Here is a 23696-nt window from a genome sequence, read left to right on the forward strand (position 1 = left end):
ACAAAGCTGTTAGTTTTTTCATCTATTCATTTGCACTGTTTTGTAGGATGATGCTTTAAACTTACTTTTGTGGGTACACAAGAATTCTTTAGATAACTTGCTCAATTTCTAATAGTTCCTTACTCTCATTTCTGGACCTGTAATTTCACTTACTGCTTTCCCCATCTGATCCTCTATTGCTGAAATACAATCCTTTTCTTCGTAATTTGCTTGGATGATTGACCCAGCTCCAATTAAGCAGGTATCACGCGACCAGACAATGTTTCCTCTAATGTTTAGCTAAGATAGTGTTTTTAATCGCTCACTGTTAGTCGAAGAGCAGAATGTTACACCACACAAGGACTTGGCTATTTATCGGCAGTAATCTTTATTTTAGAATGATAAATTTCTCACCTCAGGTTTCTATGCTGTGCTTGTATACCTTTATTTTGAGTTTTTAGTTTTAATTTGACCGTATCCAGAAACTTCAATAATAGGGATTCATCATTTCTCAGACACATCACATCATATTGCCCTGGGAATTGAATTACTTTGTTCTTTTTGGGAGGGCACGGGGGTGAACATAGAAGAACCTTATGACTATCTTGTCTTGAAGAGACAGGAGCTCTGTGGTAGACTTGGTTTTGGATTGATTCCATAGCGCAGACCATTAAAAGTACAAGAGCAAATTTTCCTCTGCAGTTATACCAGTTTCCAAACCGATCTTGGATTAGACCTGTTTAGGTAGCTAAGTTTTGGAGAACTATTTAAAAACAGATGCATATTTCTGCAGATTATAACTACTTGGGAGTTTTTCAGCAATCGTGGTGGGGCAGAGGAGATCAGATTTACAAAGTGACACCTGACAACACAGAGCAATCACAGACATCATCAATGTGTGCGAATATTTGCCAGCCTGCCAGTATGAATGCACACATGCGCACGCATGATGTCACCACACAATGACATCCTCACCCCTCAATAGCCAACTCCATTCACCGGAACAGTACCCCGCTCCCTCCTACCATCCCTGCTTCAATCACTGTTTCACTCCACTACACTGCTGCCTTCCTTCAGCCACTCGCTCCCCCTGCCAGCTTCCGCCCTCTCAGCCATTCGCTCCTGCCCTCGCGCTTTCTTCCCACCATCCCTCCTCCCCACCAGCCACTTGCTCCAGACCTCCCCTTGGCAGATCATTCCCTGCTCCCCCCGCCCGCCCCCCGACCCCGCTCTATAGCCACTCGCTCTGGCCTCGCCGCTCCCCCCGCCTCCAGCCGCTTGCTCCCCGCTTCCCCCACCCCGTTCTCCGGCCACTCGCTCCCCGCTTTGCCCCCCCACCCCAGCTAGCTCCAGGCCTGCCTTGCTTCTTCGGGCAGCGCAATGGAGAATGATCGAACATGGGAGTGAGTGGCCAAGAGGAGGGAAGTGGCACAGCCTGGAGCTAGCAGCTGGAGGGTGGTTGGGGGGTGGAGAGAAGCGGGGAGCGAGTGGCCGGAGAGTGGGTGTGCGAGTTGGGTGGGGGGGGGGGACAAAAGAGAGGAGGAGTGGGGAGTAAACAACCGGAGATCGGGGTGGGGGAAGTGGGCAGTGAGCGGCCAGAGGAGGGAGAGAGTGGCAAGGGTGAAGTTGGAGTGAGTGGCTGCTGTGTGTGTGGGGTGAGGAGGTGTGTGGACCGAGCGACTAGCGAGCGGAGTGGGGGAAGCGGAAATGAGCGGCTGGAGCCTGGGCAGGAGCGCCGAGGCTGGAGTGAATGGCTGAGGGAAGGCAGCGAGTAGCAGGCGGCGAAAAGACAGACATAGGAAAGAGCGGCAATGGGAAGTGCAATGGCAGGAGGGAGCAGGGGACTGTTGGGAGTGGGAGGCAATTTTCGAGTTGAATTTGTTTGTGATAAATTGAGCAGCACCATCTTTAATCCTGGCAGCTGCCTGACAGGGACGTTTCAGTGGAAGAGGCTGCATTTGTACATGTGCTAGTACTGCACCACCTAGTGCTTGCGATGTCAACAAACGCAACCTAAAATTTATATGGGGAATCATTCTGCTAGCTTTTCCTTTATTCTTTTAAGGAATGTGAGCATGCTAGCAAGAACAGGATTTGTTGCCTATCCCTAAATGCTCTTGAAAAGGTGGTGATGAGCCACCTTCTTGAACCGCTGCAGTCCATGTGGTGTAGGTACACTCATAGTGCTGTTCAGGTGGGAGTATAGGAATGGCAATATAGTTCCAAGTCAGGATGGTGTGTGGCTTGGAGGCGAACTTGTCGGCGCTGGTATTCCCATGGGTCAGCTGCCCTTGTCCTTCTGGGTGGTAGAGGTTGCAAGTATGGAAGATGCTGTCAACGGAGACTTGACAAGTTGCTGGAGGGGTACTGATTCATCAGCTGAGGGAGGGCAGTAGGTGGTAATCAGCAGGTGGTTTCCTTGACCATGTTTGACCTGATGCCATGGGACTTCATGGGGTCCAGAATCAATTTTAAAAGGACCCCCAGGGCCACTCCCTCCCCACTGTATACCAATACTTTCACAATGCTCTGCTGGAAGACATGCCAGGTATACAGTACACAAATATGGAAGGGTGTACCAAGTTGAGATCCGAATAACAGGAAAACAGAAAATTTTTCTTCTGCTAAGGCTGGTGGCCACATTACATGCTGCAACTACATTCCTCAGCCAGCTCAAAGCTGGCAACCTGACTATGGTAAAAACATCTGGAGAAGATAGGAAATTGGTCCAGATCGGGCACAAGCAACACAGAAAGGGCCAATGGGAAAACAAGCTATAACATATCAAGCCCTTAAAGTCTAACTGAAAAGATGCACTAGGTGGATTTGTGGAAAACTAACAGACAGGAATCTGCATCATGGAATGCATTTTCAACTATCAGCTTGATTCAGTACTAACACTCATGGTTTGGAGTTAGAAGGTTGTGAATTCAAGTCCCATCCAAGGAATTCAGTAAATAATCTAGGTTTCCATGTGCATGAAATACTGAGGGAATGCTGCATTGACAGAGGTACATCTTTCAGATTAGATGTGAAACTGAAGTCCCCTCTACCTATTCAAGTAGATGCAAGAAATTCCATGGCATTATTGAAAAACAGCAGCGAGTTCTTGCCACTTCCTGGCCAATATTTATCCCTAACCCAACACCACAAAAACATATTAACTGGTAACTAAATTTGCTACTTGTGTGAGGTTGCCAAACACAAATTTGTTGCCACATTTGCCTACAAAACCAGTGATCATATTTCAATATATTTAACTGGCCATGAAGTGGTATTGAAAGGTATAAACAATGCTAGTTCTTTTGTTCCTTATATATAAATGTAGGGCTGAATTTTGTCGTGCCAGTGGGGCTCCATGCACTGGGCCAAGGTGGTGAGGGGAACCCCGCCTCAGCCCTTTGGAGCTCCCCTGGCACGATTCAACGGCACTCCAATTAACGGCCCAGTCCATTTATGGACAGGGAACCTGCCTCCCAGAGCTGCCGGCCAATTAGAGGGCAGTGGCCACTGCTGGTACTACAGGAGGCCTGGTACAAGGCCCAGCGCTGGAGCCCCAGACCAAAACTGAGTGAGGCGGGGTTGCCGGGGCCAGTCCAGCAGGCCCCAGCGATGTGGGGGGAGAGTGAGCGATTAGGGAGGGTGGGGGGGGGGGGGGGGGGGCGGCCTTTGTTGCCAGGGGCCCTGCATGGGCCACAGATTGCCTACAGAGCAGGCCCTCCCCAGAGGCTGCAAGCAGGCCGCCTTGTTTTACTGGGTGACATCCTCGTGTGGCAGAGACCCCTCACCACTACTGCAATGACATAAGAGGCCCTTAAGTGGCCAATGATTGGCCAATTAAGGGCCTCAATTGGCCACTCTGGGCAGGAAGACTGTTTGCGGCCTTCCCCGCCCCCGAATTAATTGTGGTGTGACGGGAAGGCGAAGGGTCCTCCGACCCCCACCCCTCACCACCCCCACACCTTCCATCTCAATTCTATGGGTTCCCCACCTCTTAGCCCGTCTCCAGGGGTCCCATTAAGTTCCACCCTTTGAGTGGTAATCGTCCGATGCTTGCCTGCCTTGGTTGAATGCATAAACCAAGCAAAATGTAACAAATATGCATAACACTGGTATAATTATCCAGCTTATTGACAAGTTGTAATGTTAAATGGAATTAAGATACAGATCAGCTGTGATCTAACAGTCTGGCAGAACAAGCTCAAAGGACTGAATGGCCTACTCCTGGAAAACTTTAAGGTCACAGACTCTCCCATTTGAGTTTACTCATCAGATTACTGGGGTTTACAGTGATGTTCTACAGTGTTAACTTAAAGGATTTGGATGCACACAATTTAGATATACTTCAGGCTTCTTTAGATGCTGACAGGTAATTCATATGTATTAATAAAATGCAGAAGTTACAGGAAGTTGACTGAAGTTTAGTTGAAAATGTAATAGTCCTATCAATGTGATGATATGTCAAAGGTGGGTGCTCAATTCACAACCCTAGAGTTGCTACTGGCTTTGAAACTCACCCAAAACCAAACACGATACAGATGTACATACAAAGAATTTAAACTCACATTAAAAAATAGTAGGGATTATCAAGAGTGATATCAAGCCTGTGATCTAATGCATTGATTCCTTCAATTGGAGATGACATCTCAATTACACAAACAGAGCTTTCCCACATGCTGGGCATGGATGTGGGCAGTGGTGTACAGCATATGTGGGAAATCTCAAAGTTTCCTCTATATTTTGAAATGCTAACACTGTTCTCAACAGAATTGAAAATAGCTCCACGAGAGTAGTACAAGATAACAGTCTCATCAAGATCATCAATTAATTTTAAAGGCTCTAAATGTGAAGCATAACTTCTGGAAAAGCATGTCAACAGAAAGTGTAAACTTCAGTCAGCAAATTAGTTAGCTTTATCATAACAATCCTATGCAAAGTGAAAAACAGAAGCATAGTTTGTAGTCTTATCCATCATCTAATAGGTTACTGGGCTGCTTTTAAATGATGGGAGTCAGCTCTGCTTCTACATTCAAAAAATACTTCAAGGAGAAAATCAGAATTGAAATGTCCCTTTCCACAAAAGCCATCTCAAACAGTGCCATAGCAAGTGAGTTGTGTTTCTTTATATGTAGTGTTTGAGACTTGTACGTAATTCCTAGAAATGTCACAGAACAAGTATACACATCAATTTGAAGCACACAGTGAAAAATAGATACATTAACATTTAACATGCTTGTGTATTTTTAGCACAACCAAAAGTCAGGTAAATCAATCAAGCCATTTAATCGAGCAGCTATGAGATTTACCTATGAAGACCCTGATGTTTACCATGTATCAATCAGGAGTGCCCTAGCAAAGAGACTATATAAACCAGCAAGAAAACCTTCCAACAGTTCACTCAAACTGAACTTTTAAACCATGATTCCCACAGTAACTGTGTTGACCTTTCAACAACTTTGCATGTTTAAAGATCAACTTGCACAATGTGGTCTTTTTAGGCTTTTTAAACTCAAATCTATTTTCATTAAAAGGTGCATTCCATCCTAATAGCAGCCTAGTCAGTTTCACACATTCCAACTAAGAAGCACAAATTCAGCAGTTTCACATTTACTGTGGTAGTTAATTCACTATAAAGAAATCACTTTGCTTGAGGGTATTATGGCTCCTTTAATCAGAGGATTCCACATAAGCGTAACTATCTGTTGCGCAGAGAAACTTTCAAATTAAACTCTACCCAGTACAGAACTTAAATCAAAAAGTTTGAAGAATTCCCATGCCAACGTCTATTAACACATGCAAATAGCTCTACAAGAATAGTACGACGCATTCGGGGCAACCTGATCCCAGACCTCCAGCAGTCTTTCTGAACCAGCTGTCAAGAGGTGCAGAGTATTTCTCTCCACCACTCTCCCCAAGTACTGCCTGAGCAACTCCAAGCCAATTTTCCCTGTGAGGAATTCCCCATCTCCAAGCAGCACCATCCCACAATTGCACACCTGAAATCAGTTGCTCACTTTAGACATTACATTTTATCATCTGACAAAATCCTAAGCCCACTCATATCACATTGTGCATTCTCATGTTCGGGGCTTTGTTTTAAAACAATTTTTGTTTTCTTTTTAAAACATACAATGGAACCTCAATTATCTGCCCTAACAGAAGACAACTCCCAGTGGATAAAAAGGCTGCATTTCAGGGCTAATTAAAACCCAACCCAAACAGCAACCCAGCTGTTAAAAGAAACCCAGCAGAAAAACATGACGCCTCCCAAGACCCCAACCCACATCTTACTCAAAGGATTCTGTGTAATGCAAATCACAGAATCACTACAGTGCAGAAGGCGGGCTTTTGGCCCATCGTGTCCGTACTGGCTCTCTGAAAGAGCAATTCCCTCAGTTCCATTTCCCTGCCTTCTCCCCATAACCCTGCACATTCTTCCTTTTCATATAACTGTCTAATTCCCTTTTTAATGCTTCAATTGAACCGGCCTCACCACGTTCTCAGGCAATGCATTCAGACCTTAACCACACGCTGCGTAAAGAAGTTTTTTCTCATGTCACTTTTGCTTCTCTTACCAAATACTTCAAATCTGTGCCCTCTCGTTCTCAATCCTTTCATGAGTGGGAACAGTTTCTCTCTATCTACTCTGTCCAGACCCCTCATGATTTTGAATACCTCTATCAAATCACCTTTCAGCCTTCTCTTCTCCAAGGAAGACAGTCCTAACTTCTCCAATCTATCTTCATAACTGAATTTCCTCATCCCTGGAACCATTCTCGTGAATCTTTTTTGTACTCTGTCCAATGGCCTCACATCTTTCCTAAAGTGCGGCGCCCAGAACTGAACGCAATACTCCAGCTGAGGCCGGACTAGTGTTTTATACAAGTTCAACATAACTTCCTTGCTCTTATACTCTATGCCCCTATTAATAAAGCCCGGGATACTGTGTGCTTTATTAACCCCTCTCTCAATCTGTCCTGCCACCTTCAGTGACTTATGCACATATACACCTAGGTGCTAACCACTGCGCCACTGTGCCGCCCAGCGCCTTTAATGGTAGCTGCCAGTCTCTTTTCATGCTCTCTCTTTGTTTCTCTTATTTGCTTTCTCACTTCCCCTCTGGACCTTCTATATTCAGTGTGGTTCTCAATAGTATTTTCTACCTGGCATCTGTCATAAGCACACTTTTTCTTCTTCATCTTAATCTCTACCTCTTTTGTAACCCAGGGAGCTCTGGATTTGTTTGCCCTACCTTTCTCCTTCGAGAGAACATATCTTGACTGTGCCTGAAGTATCTCTTTTTTGAAGGTAGCCCATTGTCCATCTACCGGTTTTCCTGCCAGCTTTTGACTCCAATTTATTCGCCCCAGCTCCATTCTTACCCCATTGAAGTTAGCCTTCCCCACGTTAATTATTCTTACCCCGGATTGCTCTTTGTCCTTTTCCATAGTTAACCTAAACCTTATGAGATAATGATCACTATTCCCTAAATGCTCTCCTACTGATACTTTATCCACTTGGCCTGCCTCATTCCCAAGAATCAGGTCTAGCAGTGCCTCCTTTCTCGTTGGACTAGCAACATATTGTTGTAGAAAATTTTCCTAAACACACACTAGGAACTCTTGCCCCTCTACTGTTATCCCAGTCTATGTTTGGATCATTAAAGTCCCCCATTATAACTACTCTATAATTTTTGCACTTCTGTAATTTCCTTGCAAATTTGTTCCTCCATGTCCTTCCCACTAGCTGGTGGCCTATAGACACCTAGCAATGTAACTCCACCTTTTTGTTCCTTAGTTGTAGCCAAATTGATTCTGTCCTCGACCCCTCTGAGACATCCTTTCTCTCCAACCCTGCAATACTCTCCTTAAGCAATATCGCCACCCCTCCCCCTTTTTCCCCTCTCCTATCTTTCCTGAACACCTTGTATCCAGGAATATTTAACACCCAGTCCTGCCCTTCTTTGAGCCAGGTCTCTGTTATAGCCACATCATATTTCCACATGGCAATCCGTGTACCTCACCAGTCTTATTAACCACACTCCGTGCATTCACATACATGCACATTAACCCCGATTCAGACTTAATTACTTTCTCCCTTACTCTGACCCCACCTAATAACTTACTGTTCCCTATCTTTGTTGTGGTATAAAAGGTATTCAAACATGTTCAGTGAACTCATCCTTCTAGTGCTATCTATCTTCCCAGTATTCTGTGCACCTTAGTATTTCTCTCTAATACTTGCTCTTGGTTCTCACAGCCCTGACAAGTTACCAGTTTTGCTTCCCTCCAATCTGAGCTCCCTCTCAGGTTCCCATCCCCCTGACAATTTAGTTTAAACCCTCCCCAAGTTGCACTAGCAATTCTCCCTGCGAGGATATTCGTCCCAGTCCTGCTAAGATGCAACCCGTCCATCTTGCACAGGTCCCTTTATTTTGTGCAAATTTAATATGGTCCAGCAAAAGCTGAGACAAGACCAGACCCAACCCAATGTATGCAAAGTAGTCTCAATGAAGTGTCTGCAAAATTTGACATAAAAAGCAGCCATGGAGCTGAAAGATACGATCCAACTCCAAATCAGTTCAAATCAAGGACAATTGTGAACACGTAACAGTAGAGTGGATAGACTCAGGCTGTAAAACTATTATCCATCATATAAATGTTAACATTAGAAGAACAATTTCTACCAAAAAAAATTTTATTCTAAGTTTAAATTTGGTTACAAATGGTTTAAATACCATTTTCATTTATAAAAGTGGTCGGCTAGCTCCATGGTCAGTAAACTTGACAAATCTACATCAAGCACTGGAGTGCTACAGTGGAAGTTTGGTAACTGAGGAAGTTCAGTGAGGAGGGAGTGAGGAACTCCTTTAATTTCCTACCTGTCCTCAGAGTGAGGGGAGCCAAGAGCTTCCAAAGAACACAGCTGACTGGGAGAAGACTCGGAGGGCGGAGTTCCGGACTGGTAAGTATAAAAATCTTACCTCTGGTAAACAAGCTGAAAGTGACGTCACGGGGCGGCGCAGTGGTTAGCACCGCAGCCTCACAGCTCCAGCGACCTGGGTTCAGTTCTGGGTACTGCCTGTGTGGAGTTTGCAAGTTCTCCCTGTGACCGCGTGGGTTTCCACCGGGTGCTCCGGTTTCCTCCCACAGCCAAAGATTTGCAGGTTTATAGGTAAATTGGCCATTGTAAATTGCCCCTAGTATAGGTAGGAGAATTGAGGGAAGGTGGGGATGTGGTAGGGAATATGGGATTAATGTAGCACCAGTATAAATGGGTGGTTGACAGTCGGCACAGACTCTGTGGGCCAAAGGGCCTGTTTCAGTGCTGTATCTCTCTATGACTAGGTAAGCTGTGACCTGATTGGCTGGTAGGGATTTTTTTTTTTACTGAATTTAAAAATAAAACATTGATAAAAATTGATTAAAACCCTAATTAACTAATTAATAAGTAGAGTAACTAAACCAGAGGGAGGAGATTCCTGTATTTAGACAGCATTTAATATTTATAGTAGGAATCTAGCACCAGGGACCAGATAGTTAATTATAACAATTTAGTAAGGATTTAAAAGTATTTATTTATTTTAAATTAATTAATTAATTAGTGCTAGAAATGTCAGTTAGAGGGGTGAAGTGCTTCACCTGTGAGATGTGGGAGGTCCATGACGCTTCCAGCGTTCCGGCCGACTACATTTGCAGGAAGTGTACCCAGTTGCAGCTCCTCACAGACCGCATGGATCAGTTGGAGCGGCAACTGTATGCACTTAGGAGCATGCAGGTGGCAGAAAGCGTCATAGACAGGAGTTTTAGAGAAGTGGTTACAGCCAAGGTGCAGGCAGCTAGATGGGTGACTGCTAGAAGGGGCAGGCAGTCAGTGCAGGAATCCCCTGTGGTTATCCCCCTCTCTAGCAAGTATACCGTTTTGGATACTGTTGGGGGGGGGATGGCCTATCAGGGGAAAACAGCAGCAGTGGCACCACGGCTGGCACTGTTGTTCAGCAGGGAGGGACAAAGCGCAGAAGAGCAATAGTTATAGGGGACTCTATAGTCAGGGGCACAGATAGGCGCTTCTGTGGATGTGAAAGAGACTCCAGGAAGGTATGTTGCCTCCCTGGTGCCAGGGTCAAGGATGTCTCTGAACGGACAGAGGGCATTCTGAAGGGGGAGGGTGAACAGCCAGAGGTTGTGGCACACATCGGTACCAATGACATAGGCAGGAAGAGTGACGAGGTCCTGCAGGGGGAGTTCAGGGAGTTAGGTAGAAAGTTAAAAGACAGGACCTCGAGGGTTGTAATCTCGGGATTACTCCCTGTGCCACGTGCCAGTGAGGCTAGAAATAGGAAGATAGTGCAGCTAAACACGTGGCTGAACAGCTGGTGTAGAAGGGAGGGTTTCAGATATCTGGACCATTGGGATCTCTTCAGGGACAGATGGGACCTGTACAAGAAGGACATGGAGGGGCATAAATATCCTGGCTGCGAGGTTTGCTAGCGTCACTCGGGAGGGTTTAAACTAGTGTGACAGAGGGGTGGGAACCAGAGCAGTAGGACAGCAAGTGAAATAAATGAGGGGGAACTAGTAAATAAGGCCAGTAGGACTGAGAGGAAGAGCAGGCAGGGAGATGTTACGGAGCACAGCGGGACTGGTGGTCTGAAGTGCATCTGTTTCAATGCGAGAAGTATAACAGGTAAGGCAGATGAACTTCGAGCTTGGATTTTTACTTGGAACTATGATGTTGTTGCTATTACAGAGACTTGGTTGAGGGAAGGACAGGATTGGCAGCTAAATGTTCCAGGCTTTAGAAGCTTCAGGCGGGATAGAGGGGGATGGAAAAGGGGTGGGGGAGTTGCATTACTTGTTAAGGAGAATATCACAGCTGTACTGCGGGAGGACACCTCAGAGGGGTCGTGCAGCGAGGCAATATGGGTAGAGCTCAGGAATAGGAAGGGTGCAGTCACTATGTTGGGGGTTTTCTACAGGCCTCCCAACAGCCAGCGGGATGTAGAAGAGCAGATATGTAGACAGATTTTGGAAAGATGTAAAGGTAACAGGGTTGTAGTGGTGGGTGATTTTAACTTCCCCTATATTAACTGGGACTCACTTAGTGCTAAGGGCTTGGATGGGGCAGAATTTGTAAGGAGCATCCAGGAGCGCTTCTTGAAACAATATGTAGATAGTCCAACGAGGGATGGGACTGTACTGGACCTGGTATTGGGGAATGAGCCCAGCCAGGTGGTCAAAACTTCAGTAGGGGAGCATTTCGGGAACAGTGACCATAATTCCATAAGTTTTAAGGTACTTGTGGATAAGGATAAGAGTAGTCCTCAGGTGAAGGTGCTAAATTGGGGGAAGGCTAATTCTAACAATATTAGGCAGGAACTGAAGAATTTAGATTGGGGGCGGCTGTTTGAGGGTAAATCAACATCTGACATGTGGGAATCTTTCAAACGTCATTTGATTAGAATCCAGGACCAGCATGTTCCTGTGAGGAAGAAGGATAAGTTTGGCAAGTTTCGGGAACCTTGGATAACGTGGGATATTGTGAGCCTAGTCAAAAAGAAAAAGGAAGCATTCGTAAGGGCTGGAAGGCTAGGAACAGACGAATCCCTTGAGGAATATAAAGACAGTAGGAAGGAACTTAAGCAAGGAGTCAGGAGGGCTAAAAGGGGTCATGAAAAGTCATTGGCAAACAGGATTAAGGAAAATCCCAAGGCTTTTTATACGTATATAAAGAGCAAGAGGGTAACCAGGGAAAGGGTTGGCCCACTCAAGGACAGAGAAGGGAATCTATGTGTGGAGCCAGAGGAAATGGGCGAGGTACTAAATGAGTACTTTGCATCAGTATTCACCAAAGAGAAGGACTTGGTGGATGATGAGCATAGGGAAGGTAGTGTAGATAGTCTCAGTCATCTCATTATCAAAAAGGAGGTGTTGGGTGTCTTGCAAAGCATTAAGGTAGATAAGTCCCCAGGGCCTGATGGGATCTACCCCAGAATACTAAGGGAGGCAAGGGAGGAAATTGCTGGGGCCTTGACAGAAATCTTTGCATCCTCATTGGCGACAGATGAGGTCCCAGAGGACTGGAGAATAGCCAATGTTGTTGCTTTGTTTAAGAAGGGTAGCAAGGATAATCCAGGAAATTATAGGCCGGTGAGCCTTACGTCAGTGGTAGGGAAATTATTAGAGAGGATTCTTCGGGACAGGATTTACTCCCATTTGGAAACAAACGAACTTATTAGCGAGAGGCAGCATGGTTTTGTGAAGGGGAGGTCGTGTCTTACTAATTTGATTGAGTTTTTTGAGGAAGTGACAAAGATGATTGATGAAGGAAGGGCAGTGGATGTTATCTATATGGACTTCAGTAAAGCCTTTGACAAGGTCCCTCATGACAGACTGGTACAAAAGGTGAAGTCACACGGGATCAGAGGTGAGCTGGCAAGATGGATACAGAACTGGCTCTGTCATGGAAGACAGAGGGTAGCAGTGGAAGGGTGCTTTTCTGAATAGAGGGATGTGACTAGTGGTGTTCCGCAGGGATCAGTGCTGGGACCTTTGCTCTTTGTAGTATATATAAATGATTTGGAGGAAAATGTAGCTGGTCTGATTAGTAAGTTTGCGGACAACACAAAGGTTGGTGGAGTTGCGGATAGTGATGAGGATTGTCAGAGGACACAGCAGGATATAGATCGGTTGGAGATTTGGGCGGAGAAATGGCAGATGGAGTTTAATCCGGACAAATGTGAGGTAATGCATTTTGGAAGGTCCAATGCAGGTGGGAAGTATACAGTAAATGGCAGAACCCTTAGGAGTATTGACAGGCAGAGAGATCTGGGCGTACAGGTCCACAGGTCACTGAAAGTGGCAACGCAGGTGGATAAGGTAGTCAAGAAGGCATACGGCATGCTTGCCTTCATCGGTCGGGGTATAGAGTATAAAAATTGGCACGTCATGTTGCAGCTGTACAGAACTTTAGTTAGGCCACACTTGGAATATTGTGTGTAATTCTGGTCGCCACACTACCAGAAGGACGTGGAGGCTTTGGAGGGGGTACAGAAGAAGTTTACCAGGATGTTGCCTGGTCTGGAGGGCATTAGCTATGAGGAGAGGTTAGGTAAACTCGGATTGTTTCCACTGGAACGACGGAGGTGGAGGGGCGACATGATAGAGGTTTACAAAGTTATGAGGGGCATGGACAGAGTAGATAGTCAGAAGCTTTTTCCCACGGTGGAAGAGTCAGTTACTAGGGGGATAGGCTTAAAGTGCGAGGGGCAAAGTTTAGAGGGGATGTGCGAGACATGTTCTTTACACAGAGGGCGGTGAGTGCCTGGAACTTGCGGCCGGGGGAGGTGGTGGAAGCAGGTACGATAGCGACGTTTAAGAGGCATCTTGACAAATACATGAATAGGAAGGGAATAGAGGGATACGGTCCCCGGAAGTGCAGAAAGTGTTAGTTTAGGCAGGCATCAAGATCGGCGCAGGTTTGGAGAGCCGAATGGCCTGTTCCTGTGCTGTACTGTTCTTTGTTCTTTGTTTTATACAATGAAATTAAATAACACAGTTTTCTATAAGCCCTTGTTTGCTATTAGAATACATAAAGTCTGTATTATAAATATTAATTGAAAAATGAAGCAGTAAGTACTTATAGGAGGGAAATCTTTGTTGTGGTATAAAAGGTATTCAAACGTGTTCAGTGAACTCATCCTTTTGTTGAAGAACCTTTCATTAGGAAAGCCAGACTTAAAGAAATTATTGGCATCTGCTTAAGATGTACAGCTGGTTATGAAAGCATGGAAAATAAAAGGTTTCACAACAGCTAATTATAAAAACTCATGCTTTTCAAATTTAAATTTTTCAGTCTCAGTAAAAAGACAAAAGTTTATCAATTCAACGAGGAAGCCTAAAAAAGCTCAGTGAGTATTTGATATTGTACACTCTGATTTTCATCCCGAAAGGAACTGACATCCTGTGCTTTGATTAAATATTTTTCTGTTTGTCTAGGCTAATTTCCACTTAGCCACGATATCCTACAGATTATGATCTTGATGCCAAGCTGACCATGTTGCTAGGATGCACAATGTTTACCATAGCAACATCAATATTTGTTAGTATATATTGATGGAAAGAGAACCAATTGAACAACTTAAATGACACTGATGATATCAAAACATCCAGCACAACAAACTCAATGACAGAACTGACCTAAGAACCAAACAACACATCAGTTGAACAGTAGAGTACTTGGAAAGAGGAGCACCCATTTAAAAGAACCGCCTTTCATTTTTTGAATTTTAAAGTGACATTATCATTTCACAATAAATTACAGTTTATTCTTTGCATGTAAATCATAGCAATCTAAAATATCAAGAACAAAATGGAATATTGAATAAATGTGTTTTTATCCCTGTAATTCCCAATATAATTTGTACTATCGTGAAAAGATCAAAGTAATTTGGGGAAGGGAAACATATTGCCTTGTGTTCCTGCTGGTGTCCCAATCACCTGCCCAGTAAAGGTCTGCTCAGATATAAAATTAAAACCCGACCTGGGCCCGAGCCAACTACAGCCAAACTGAACCCGACTGGAACTCGAGCCCTTCAATTTCTTTTCATGCCTGACCTGACCCAAATATCACAATGAATTTAATATCAAACATGTTATTGAAACAGAAAAAAATGGAGCCATTTGCTGATTGAGAAGTGAAAAAAACACATGCCAAAATGTAATAATGCATTCATTTATTAAATACGGAGCCAGTACAGTCCAGCTCGACCAGACCCGAGTCCGAATGCTGAACACGGAATACAGACCCGATCCCACCCGAACCCGACACGTAGTCAGGTGTAGTCCGGTTCGGGTCGGGTAGCCAGGCTTTACTGCCCATTCTCTGCCAGAAAGAAGACAGGGAAAGTGACAATAGAAATGGGGGGGGGGGGGGGGGGGGGTAGAAAGGAAGGAGGGAAATAAAAGCTGTTCAGTTGCTTTAAAGAGTTGTTTTAAATTAATACATCATAGGCAGCAGAATTTAGATTTTTATTTGCAGGCTCAGCAGCTAAATCTCAAATTCAGATTGATCTTCATTCCTATATATATAAAAATTTATAATTTAGATAATTGATATCTTAAGTTCATAACATTGATTTTAAATTGGAAACTTATGCAGTTATCTACTGAAGCATCTAGTGCCATTCTCACCCCAAACAAAATGCAGCCCAACAATGAGATAATGCAAACTGGAGAAACACAATAAACCCCACACTGACCCACTTCAGGTCTGAATCTACATACGAATTAGGAGAAGTAGGCCACTCGGCCCTTCGAGCCTGCTCCACCATTCAATAAGTTCATGGCTGAACTGATTACTCCACATTCCCACCTACCCACCCCCCCCTTGCTTATCAAGAATCTATCTACCTCTGTCTTAAAAATATTCAAAGACTGTGCTTCCACTGCCTTTTGAGGAAGAGAATTCCAAAGACTCACGACCCTCTCAGAGAAAAAATTTCTCCTCATCTCGGTCACAGTACTCCGAACGTGGTCTCACCAATATCCGGTATAGCTGAAGCATAACCTCCCAACTTTTGTATTCAATTCCCCTCGCGATAAACAATAACATACTATTAGCTTTCCTAATTACATGCTGTACTGCATATTAACCTTTGGCAATTCATGCACTAGGACACCCAGATTAAAGGCCTGCTACCCGACGGGACCCAACGACAAGTGACAGGTTCGGGTCGGGTCGCACCTCTGGGTCCAGCATTCAGGCTTGGGTCGGGCCGGGTCAAACACGCTCTATCACAGGTAAGCGACTCCACTGTTAATTTAATTTTTGGACTAGAAAGGTGATGTCGTTAGTTATTTTAAGCTTGTGCAGATCAGCAAGAAACTGAAAAACGGAAGGTAGGTTAACTGATGGTCAGGTCGGGTTGGGCTTGGGAAAAAATGGAAGGACTCAGGCTGGATGTGGTTCTGTCGGGCTCAGGTAGGGTTTTTCTTTGCAGACCCGAGCAGGCCTTTAACCCAGATCCATCTGCACCTCAGAGCTCTGCAATCTCTCACCATTTAGATAATATGCTTTTTTATTCTTCCTGCCAAAGTGGACAATTTCACACTTTCCCACATTACACTCCATTTGCAGATCTTTACCCACTCACTCAACCTATCTATATATATCCCTTTGTAGCCCCCCCTTATGTCCTCTTCACAAGTTACTTTCCTACCTATCTTTGTGTCATCAGAAAATTTAGTAACCATACCTTCAGTCCCTTCATCCAAGTCACTTATATAAATTGTAAAAAGTTGAGGCCCCAGCACAGATCCCTGTGGCACACCACTCGTTACATCTTGCCAACCAGAAAATGACCCATTTATGCCTACTCTCTGTTTCCTGTTAGCTAACCAATCTTCTATCCCTGCCAATATGTCACCTGCTACACCATGAGCTTTTATTTTCTGCAATAACCTTATTGTGGCACCTTATCAAATGCATTCTGGAAAGCTAAGTACAATACATCCACCGGTTCCCCTTTAACCATGGCATATTTAACTCCCTCAAAGAACTCCAACAAATTGGTTAAACATGATTTCCCTTTCACAAAACCATGTTGACTCTTACTGATTACCTTGAATTTTTCTAAATGCCCTGCTATAACGTCTTTAATAATAGCTTCTAACATTTTCCCTAAGACAGATGTTAAGCTAACTGGCCTGTAGTTTCTTGCTTTCTGTCTCTCTCCCTTTTTGACTAATGGAGTTACATTGGCTATTTTCCAATCCAATGGAACCTTCCCCAAATCTAGGGAATTTTGGAAAATTAAAACTAACACATCAACTATCTCACTAGCCACTTCTTTTAACACCCTAGGATGAAGTCCATCAAGACCCAGGGTCTTGTCAGCCCGCAATCTCAACCCTTTTATTAAACTACTGATTAAAATAGCATCAATCTCAGCAACTAGCAAGCACGCAGGACTTAGTTGCTCAACAGGCAGCCAAGAGAACAAATTGAAGATTTTTCTAGGAGCCAGACACTTTTAAAGGGAAAAGAAATGTCACCAGGGAAGCAAAGGACACACACTTGCTTGAATGTAAAAGACTCATTCATGAGTACCTATTCCACTTTAAGTTATGCATCTTTTACAATGCTCTTTTTGATATGTATTAAGTGACATGGTCTTGGGTATACACGGCATAACTTCAAAGTTTGCACATGACATGAAACTTGGAAATACAGTGAACTGTTAGAAGGATAGCAGAATTCAGTAGGACATAGATCAACTGATGAAATTGGCTAATACATAGCACATGCAATTTAACAGAGAAATGTGATGAGATACATTTTGATAGGATGAATGAGAAGAGGCAATATAAATTAAACTGCACAATTTTAAAGAGGGTGCAGGAACAGAGGGTGTACATTCAATAATCTTTTAAGGTGGCTGGACAAGTTGAGGAGAAGGTTAAAGGATCCTTGATTTACTGAGGCAAAGAGTACAAAAGCAAGGAAGCTATGCTAAAAATCACTGGTTAGGCCCCAGCTGGTGTACCATATCCAATTCTGGGCACTATGCTTTAGGAAGCATGTCAAGGCGTTAGAAGGGTGCAGAGGAGATTTACTAGAATGGTAGCAGGGATGTGGGACTTCAGTTATGTGGAGGAACATGAGAAGCTGGTTGTGTTTGCCTTACAGCAGAGAAGGTTAAGGGAAAGATTTGATAAAGCTGGTCAAAATCATGAAGGATTTTGATAGAGTAAAGGAGGAGTAACTGTTTCCAGTGGCAGAAAGGCCAATAACGAGAAGACGCAAATTTAAGGTAATTGGCAAAAGAATGAGAGGCAAGATGAGAATTTTTTTTTTTTTTTTTTACAAAGTGAGTTGCTGCAATCTGGAATGCTCTGCCCGAAAGATTAAATAATAACTTTCAAAAAGGAATTGAATAAATACTTAAAGGAGGAAAAGATGCAGGGCTATGGGGAAAAGGGCAGAGGAATGGGACACCCTGGACAGCTCTTTCAAAGAGACATGACAGGCCAAATGACTTTGTGATTCTAGCTCATAGAACAACTTGGCATTGCCATTATTGGTGAGAAATCTGCATATTGCACCTTTCATTTCTAAATCAGAGCTGCCTTTTATGCAATTTGAAACTCACAGATTTTTCTCTCTCCAAAGTGTGTGTGCTTCTAAGTGTCCATAACTCTTTCAGGGACAGTAGGGATAGAAGGAACTTCAATCACTTTAACATTGATTATTGCAAGTGCTAAGCATTTATTTTTAAGTCACTGGAATGACAACTGTCACATTAATCCGCATTCCACCTTATAAACAAACTACACGTGAAAACAAACTACATCACTACTCTGTTACACTGGAACTCCCCAAAGGAGGTAGAATAATTGATTACAAAACATAAATGTGAATATTATTTAAATCTATATGCCAAACAAATAAGAATAGATACACATTTATTTTGAATATATAAAACAGGAAAATAAATTGTATTGTAAAAAGAAACAACATGTATAAAATCAAGTCTATTACCTCTGTATGGTTCAGCTTCAATTATTCCCTCAGAGGAGCTACCATAGCTGCTGGAAACGATTCTGGTTTCTTTCAGGGTAGGACCACCAGTCATGATGTGCTTCACGTCCTGAGACATATGAGAAAAGAAAGGATAATCCAAGCGCACTTCCCAAATAAGAGCACATTTAGGCATTTGTATTAAGAGTTCTTAAAAAGTGATGTCCCTCGTAACAGTGCCGATTCGCACTGATACAAAAAGCACTACTGTGTTCTACTGCAATGTCACGAGGACAGTTATGACATCACAGAGACCACTGGAGTTCTCTGAAAAGATAACTCCAAATAATTTGGAAAAAACCTCCTTCCAAACACTGTTCATTTGTATTGGCTTGTTTTATCATCAGAGGAAATAGGGTATCTCAACAGAAGTTTTCCCTTGTGTTGCTGCTGCCATTAATTCCAATGAGAAGATCATTTACATAAATGACCACTGCAGCAATGTTTTCAAGTCATTGTCTAATTTAAGCATTAACTTGGCTCAGTGGTAGCACTCTTGCCTCTTGGTCAGGGGTCACAGATTCAGGTCCCACTCCAGGGACTTGAGCACATAACCTAGGTTGACATTTCAGTACAATAAATAATTGAGCGCAGCACCCAATCAGAAATGCTGCCTTTTGGATGGGATGTTAAACAGAGGGCTGTTCAAGTGGATGGAAAGTTCCTGTGGCATTATTTGAAAGAGCAAGGAAGTTACCCTGACATCCATCAACCATTACCCTCTAAACAGTTTTATTGGTCATTATTGCATTGCTGTACCTTTGCCTAAACGGTAATATTTCAAAACTAATTCACTGGAACATTGAGGTCACGATATGAATTCAAGTTGATTTATTTATATTTAAAAATGTGGTATCCTCATGCATTTCCATATTGTCACTTTCCTCAAAGCTTTAGAAGTACCCATTGGGCAAAAAATTCTTGATTTCCTCAAATAACCACTCTCTGCAGCTTTAAGGTTTGCAACCTTGGTGTCATACTTGACTCTGAGATGAGCGTTCAACCACATAACTCCACCATCACACAAACTGCCTATTTCCACTTACATAAGATCAGCCAACTCTGCCCCTGAATTAGCTCAAATACTGCTGAAACACTCATCCATGCCTTTGTTACCTCTAGACTTGACTATTCCAATGCGCTACTGGTCTGCCTCCTGCATTCTACCCTCCATAAATTTAAGGTTGACCAAATCTCCGCTGCCCATGTTCTTACTCACACCGTCCCATTCACCCATCACCCCTAAACTCACTGACCTACGTTGGCCCCCAGTTAAGCAACATCTTGATTTTAAAATTCTCATCCTTGTTTTCAAATCCCTCCATAGCCTCACCCCTCTCGATTGCTGTAATGTCCTCCAGCCCCACAACCCTGAGATAGCTACACTCCCCGAATCCTGGCCTCTTGAGCATCCCCGATATTAATTGTTCCACCATTGGTGGCTGCGCCTTCAGCTGACTAGACCCTAAGGGCTGGAATTCCCGCCCTAAACTTCTCTGTCTCGCTATCTCGCTTTCCTCCTTTAAGATGCTCCTTAAAACCTACCACTTTGACCAAGCTTTTGCTCATATGCCCCAATATCTCATGTATCGTTGTCAAATTTTGCTTAACAGTTCTGATGAAGGGTCACTGATCTGAAACGTTAACTCTGCTTCTCTCTCCACAGATATTGCCAGACCTGCTGAGTATTTCCAGCACTTTTTGTTTGCTTAACAATGCTCCTGTGAAGCACCTTGGGATGTTTTATTACATTAAAAGGTGCTATATAAATACAAGTCGCTGTTGTAGCTGTCGATTACGAGTGCTTTGATTAATCGGTGGAATATATGAGCCAATCAAAAAACAACTTTGACTAGATAGTTTGGAAAGCTTCCAATCAGCATTGGGAAAGCACAACAGAGTCATCCAAAGATTTTTTTTCAAATGTAGAATACGTAACCAACAAAATAAACCAAAATCAATTTTCAACTGCTGTTTTCCTTCTTCATTCAGGTCGGTGTACATATCTAACAACTATATTTGTAACAAACACACATGAAAAATGACAAGATTCTAGTTTTTTTTAAAAAATGCCCATTAAATTTGTCAATTAATGTTAGGTATGCCTGAATGAAGTTTCCCTACTTAAGTCTACTCTTCGGCCTGGAGCCTGAGTAATGGGATTTCTAGCTGCTTTGAACAAATTGTACAATATAGTTAACTTTTCAGGTCTGTGACCTTTCATGATCAAAGGTCACAGCCCTGAGAAGTTAACTTTGTTTCTCTCTCCACAGATGCTGCCAGACCTGAGTATTTCCAGCATTTTCTGTTTTTATTTCAGAGCTCTGCCATTTGCAGTATTTTGCTTTTGTGTGGATAAATTGTATATGGGTAATAAAAGTGGCAGGTGCAATAATGACCCAGCTCCTGTGGAACTAAAATACCTAGCGTGCACTCCAACAATCCACATCACAAAACAACCAAGCGAGAAAGGATGCAGATATATGTGGGGGCTGGCTTGTGAGGGGAGTGGGAGTGGGTGGATGCACCAGACCGTTCACAAACATGGCATTTGACCCTGAACTGAGCTTCCTTACGTTCAAATTCCTCCAGGGCCTCGCCTTTCCCTACCTCTAACCTTCTCCAACCCTCCTCTGCATTCTTCCAACTCTGAACTCTTGCGAAACCCCCACTCTCTTCGCATCAACATTGGCAGCCATGCCTTCAGCCATCGAGGCCCCAAGCTCTGGAATTCCTTCTCTAAACCTTTCAATCTCCCACTTCTCTCTTGTCCTATTATGTTAGTTGGGATCCACGGTTGCATTTCAGTAACGGACACCAAAAAAGACATTGGGAGTAAATTTGGCCATTCTGCTCTTCCATTACTGAGCAGTGCTTCAAAAGGGAGCAAAGGAGCACAGCGATAGCAAATTTATCTGATTATTGACGGTTATTTCTATTGTGATAGATGCAGGAAACCTTGCAGATAATACAATAAAAATAAAATTACCTTGAGAAATAAAGAGAGAAATTTTATGTTTCAGGATACAAGTTTAAGTAACTTTACACAAGTGTACACACTAATTGTGGTACAAGTCACAAAGACCAGATTGTGTCAAGTTTAATCACCACTTTATGGTCAATTAAGGGGAGGCGGTAGCATAGCGGTAATGTCACTGGACTAGTAATCCAGAGGCTCAGGTTAATTCTCTGGGGACATGGGTTCTATTCCCACCACGGCAGATGGCGAAACTTGAATTCAATTAATAAATCTGGAATTAAAAGCTAGTCTAATGGTGACCATGAAACCATTGTCAATTGTTGTACACAAAAACAGTCTGGTTTCACCAATGTCCTTACCAGGTCTGGCCTACATGTGACTCCAGACCCACAGCAATGTGACTCTTAAATGCACTCTGAAATGGCCTAGCAAGCTACTCAGTTGTAAGTCTAAGTCTAAGAAAGCACTCTTGGTGTACCTACACCCCAAGGACTACAATGGTTCAAGAAGGCAGTACCACCACCTTCTCAAGGGCAATTAGGGATAGGCAATAATTACTGGCCTAGCCAGCGATGCCCACACCCCATGGATGAATTTTTTAAAAAGTTGATATCAGTTGGGTTGCTAAAACTGCCCCCAATACCCTTGGGTTAAAAAAAGACAATATATTCAGCCATCAGATCATTATTATCTAATAACAACCTGATGGATAATGAGCATGTAGAAAATGTCAGATTGGCTTAGCTGAGATGTTGTCCAATGGTTGACTAACCCATTAGCAGCCACTGTCTAGATTTACAGCTGAAGGAACAGACACTTTGGTGAGATATATGGGGACACCCAGCACCTATAGTAACTTACATCAGCATGAGCCAATGCCCTCATGAGAAGGGAGAAAAGTGGGAGGAAAACATGTTGCCAGTGAGCAGCACAAGAAATGGGAAGAAAATGTTATCCATTATGTTATTGGCCACATCTACTTGAAACTTGGAATTACTTCATTCTGTTGTCTCCAGTCTATTCCATGACTCTATGACTCCTAGTTTCCACCCATTGTGAAATGTGAGGAAGATGGTTTATAACATAACATACACCATGGATTTTTATCCCTGTATTTTCTGAGGAAGCAATTCCTGTGACCAGCAGATTGCTTCTGCTGATCAGTGAATTGATAGAAAAGGGCATAAACTCAGGGTTATAACTAGAATAATAAAGGGGAAGTTAGAAGACTTTTTTTCATACAGTGGATTCGATAAATATGCAAAAAGAAAAAATATAAAAGGGTACAGAGAAAGGGCAGGGAAATGGGATTAGAGTCATTATTTAAGTTTGCGGCATAGGAGGCCATTTGTCCCATCGAGTCTTTGCTGGCATAAAAACAAGAAATGCTGGAAATACTCAGCAGGTCTGACAGCATCTGTGGAGAGAGAAGCAGAGTTAACGTTTCAGGTCAGTAACCCTTCTTCAGAACCGGCAAATATTAGAAATATGAAAGGTTATAAGCAAGTAAAGTGGGGGTGGGGCAAGAGATAACAAAGAAGGTGGTCACAGAATAGCTGACCAGAAGGTCATGGAGCAAAGGCAAACAATATGTTAATGGTGTGTTGACAGACAAAGCATTAGTACAGATAGGGTGTTAATGGACTGAATATTGAACAGCTGCAAGTACAAACATGAAAAAAAAGTGGGTAAACAAACAAAGATGAAATAAAATAAAACAAACACACAAAAAAATAAAAAAACTGAAAATAAAAGAAAAATGGGGGGGCCCCGTCATGCTCTGAAATAATTGAACTCAATGCTCAGTCCGGCAGGCTGTAGTGTGACTAATCAGTGAATGAGATGCTGTTCCTCGAGCTTGCGTTGATGTTCACTGGAACACTGCAGCAATACCAGGACAGAGATGTGAGCACGAGAGCAGGGGACAGTGTTGAAATGGCAAGCAACCGGAAGCTCGGGATCATGCTTTTGGACTGAGCAGAGGTATTCTGCAAAGCAGTCACCCAGTCTGCGTTTGGTCTCCCCAATGTAGAGGAGCAGAAAATACAGTATACTACATTGAAAGTAGTACAAGTAAATCGCTGCTTCACCTGAAAGCAGCGTATGGGGCCTGGGATAGTGAGGAGAGAGGAGGTAAATGGGAAGTATTACACCTCCT

At 43.3% G+C, this 23696-nt stretch overlaps 1 protein-coding gene across 12 annotated transcripts in view; it reads right to left on the minus strand.

Annotated features, from left to right (window-relative positions):
* arfip1 (ADP-ribosylation factor interacting protein 1 (arfaptin 1)) overlaps nt 1-23696 on the minus strand; it is a 234439-nt gene that overhangs the window by 44874 nt on the left and 165869 nt on the right. For all 12 annotated transcript variants that reach the window (XM_068040928.1, XM_068040898.1, XM_068040908.1 and 9 more), the window contains one exon: nt 18520-18628. In XM_068040928.1, the coding sequence (XP_067897029.1) occupies nt 18520-18628 (109 nt within the window). The remainder of the gene's footprint in view (nt 1-18519; nt 18629-23696) is intronic.

Source organism: Heterodontus francisci, chromosome 1 (assembly GCF_036365525.1).
Source record: "Heterodontus francisci isolate sHetFra1 chromosome 1, sHetFra1.hap1, whole genome shotgun sequence".
In the NCBI taxonomy this organism is placed as follows: Eukaryota; Metazoa; Chordata; class Chondrichthyes; order Heterodontiformes; family Heterodontidae; genus Heterodontus; species Heterodontus francisci.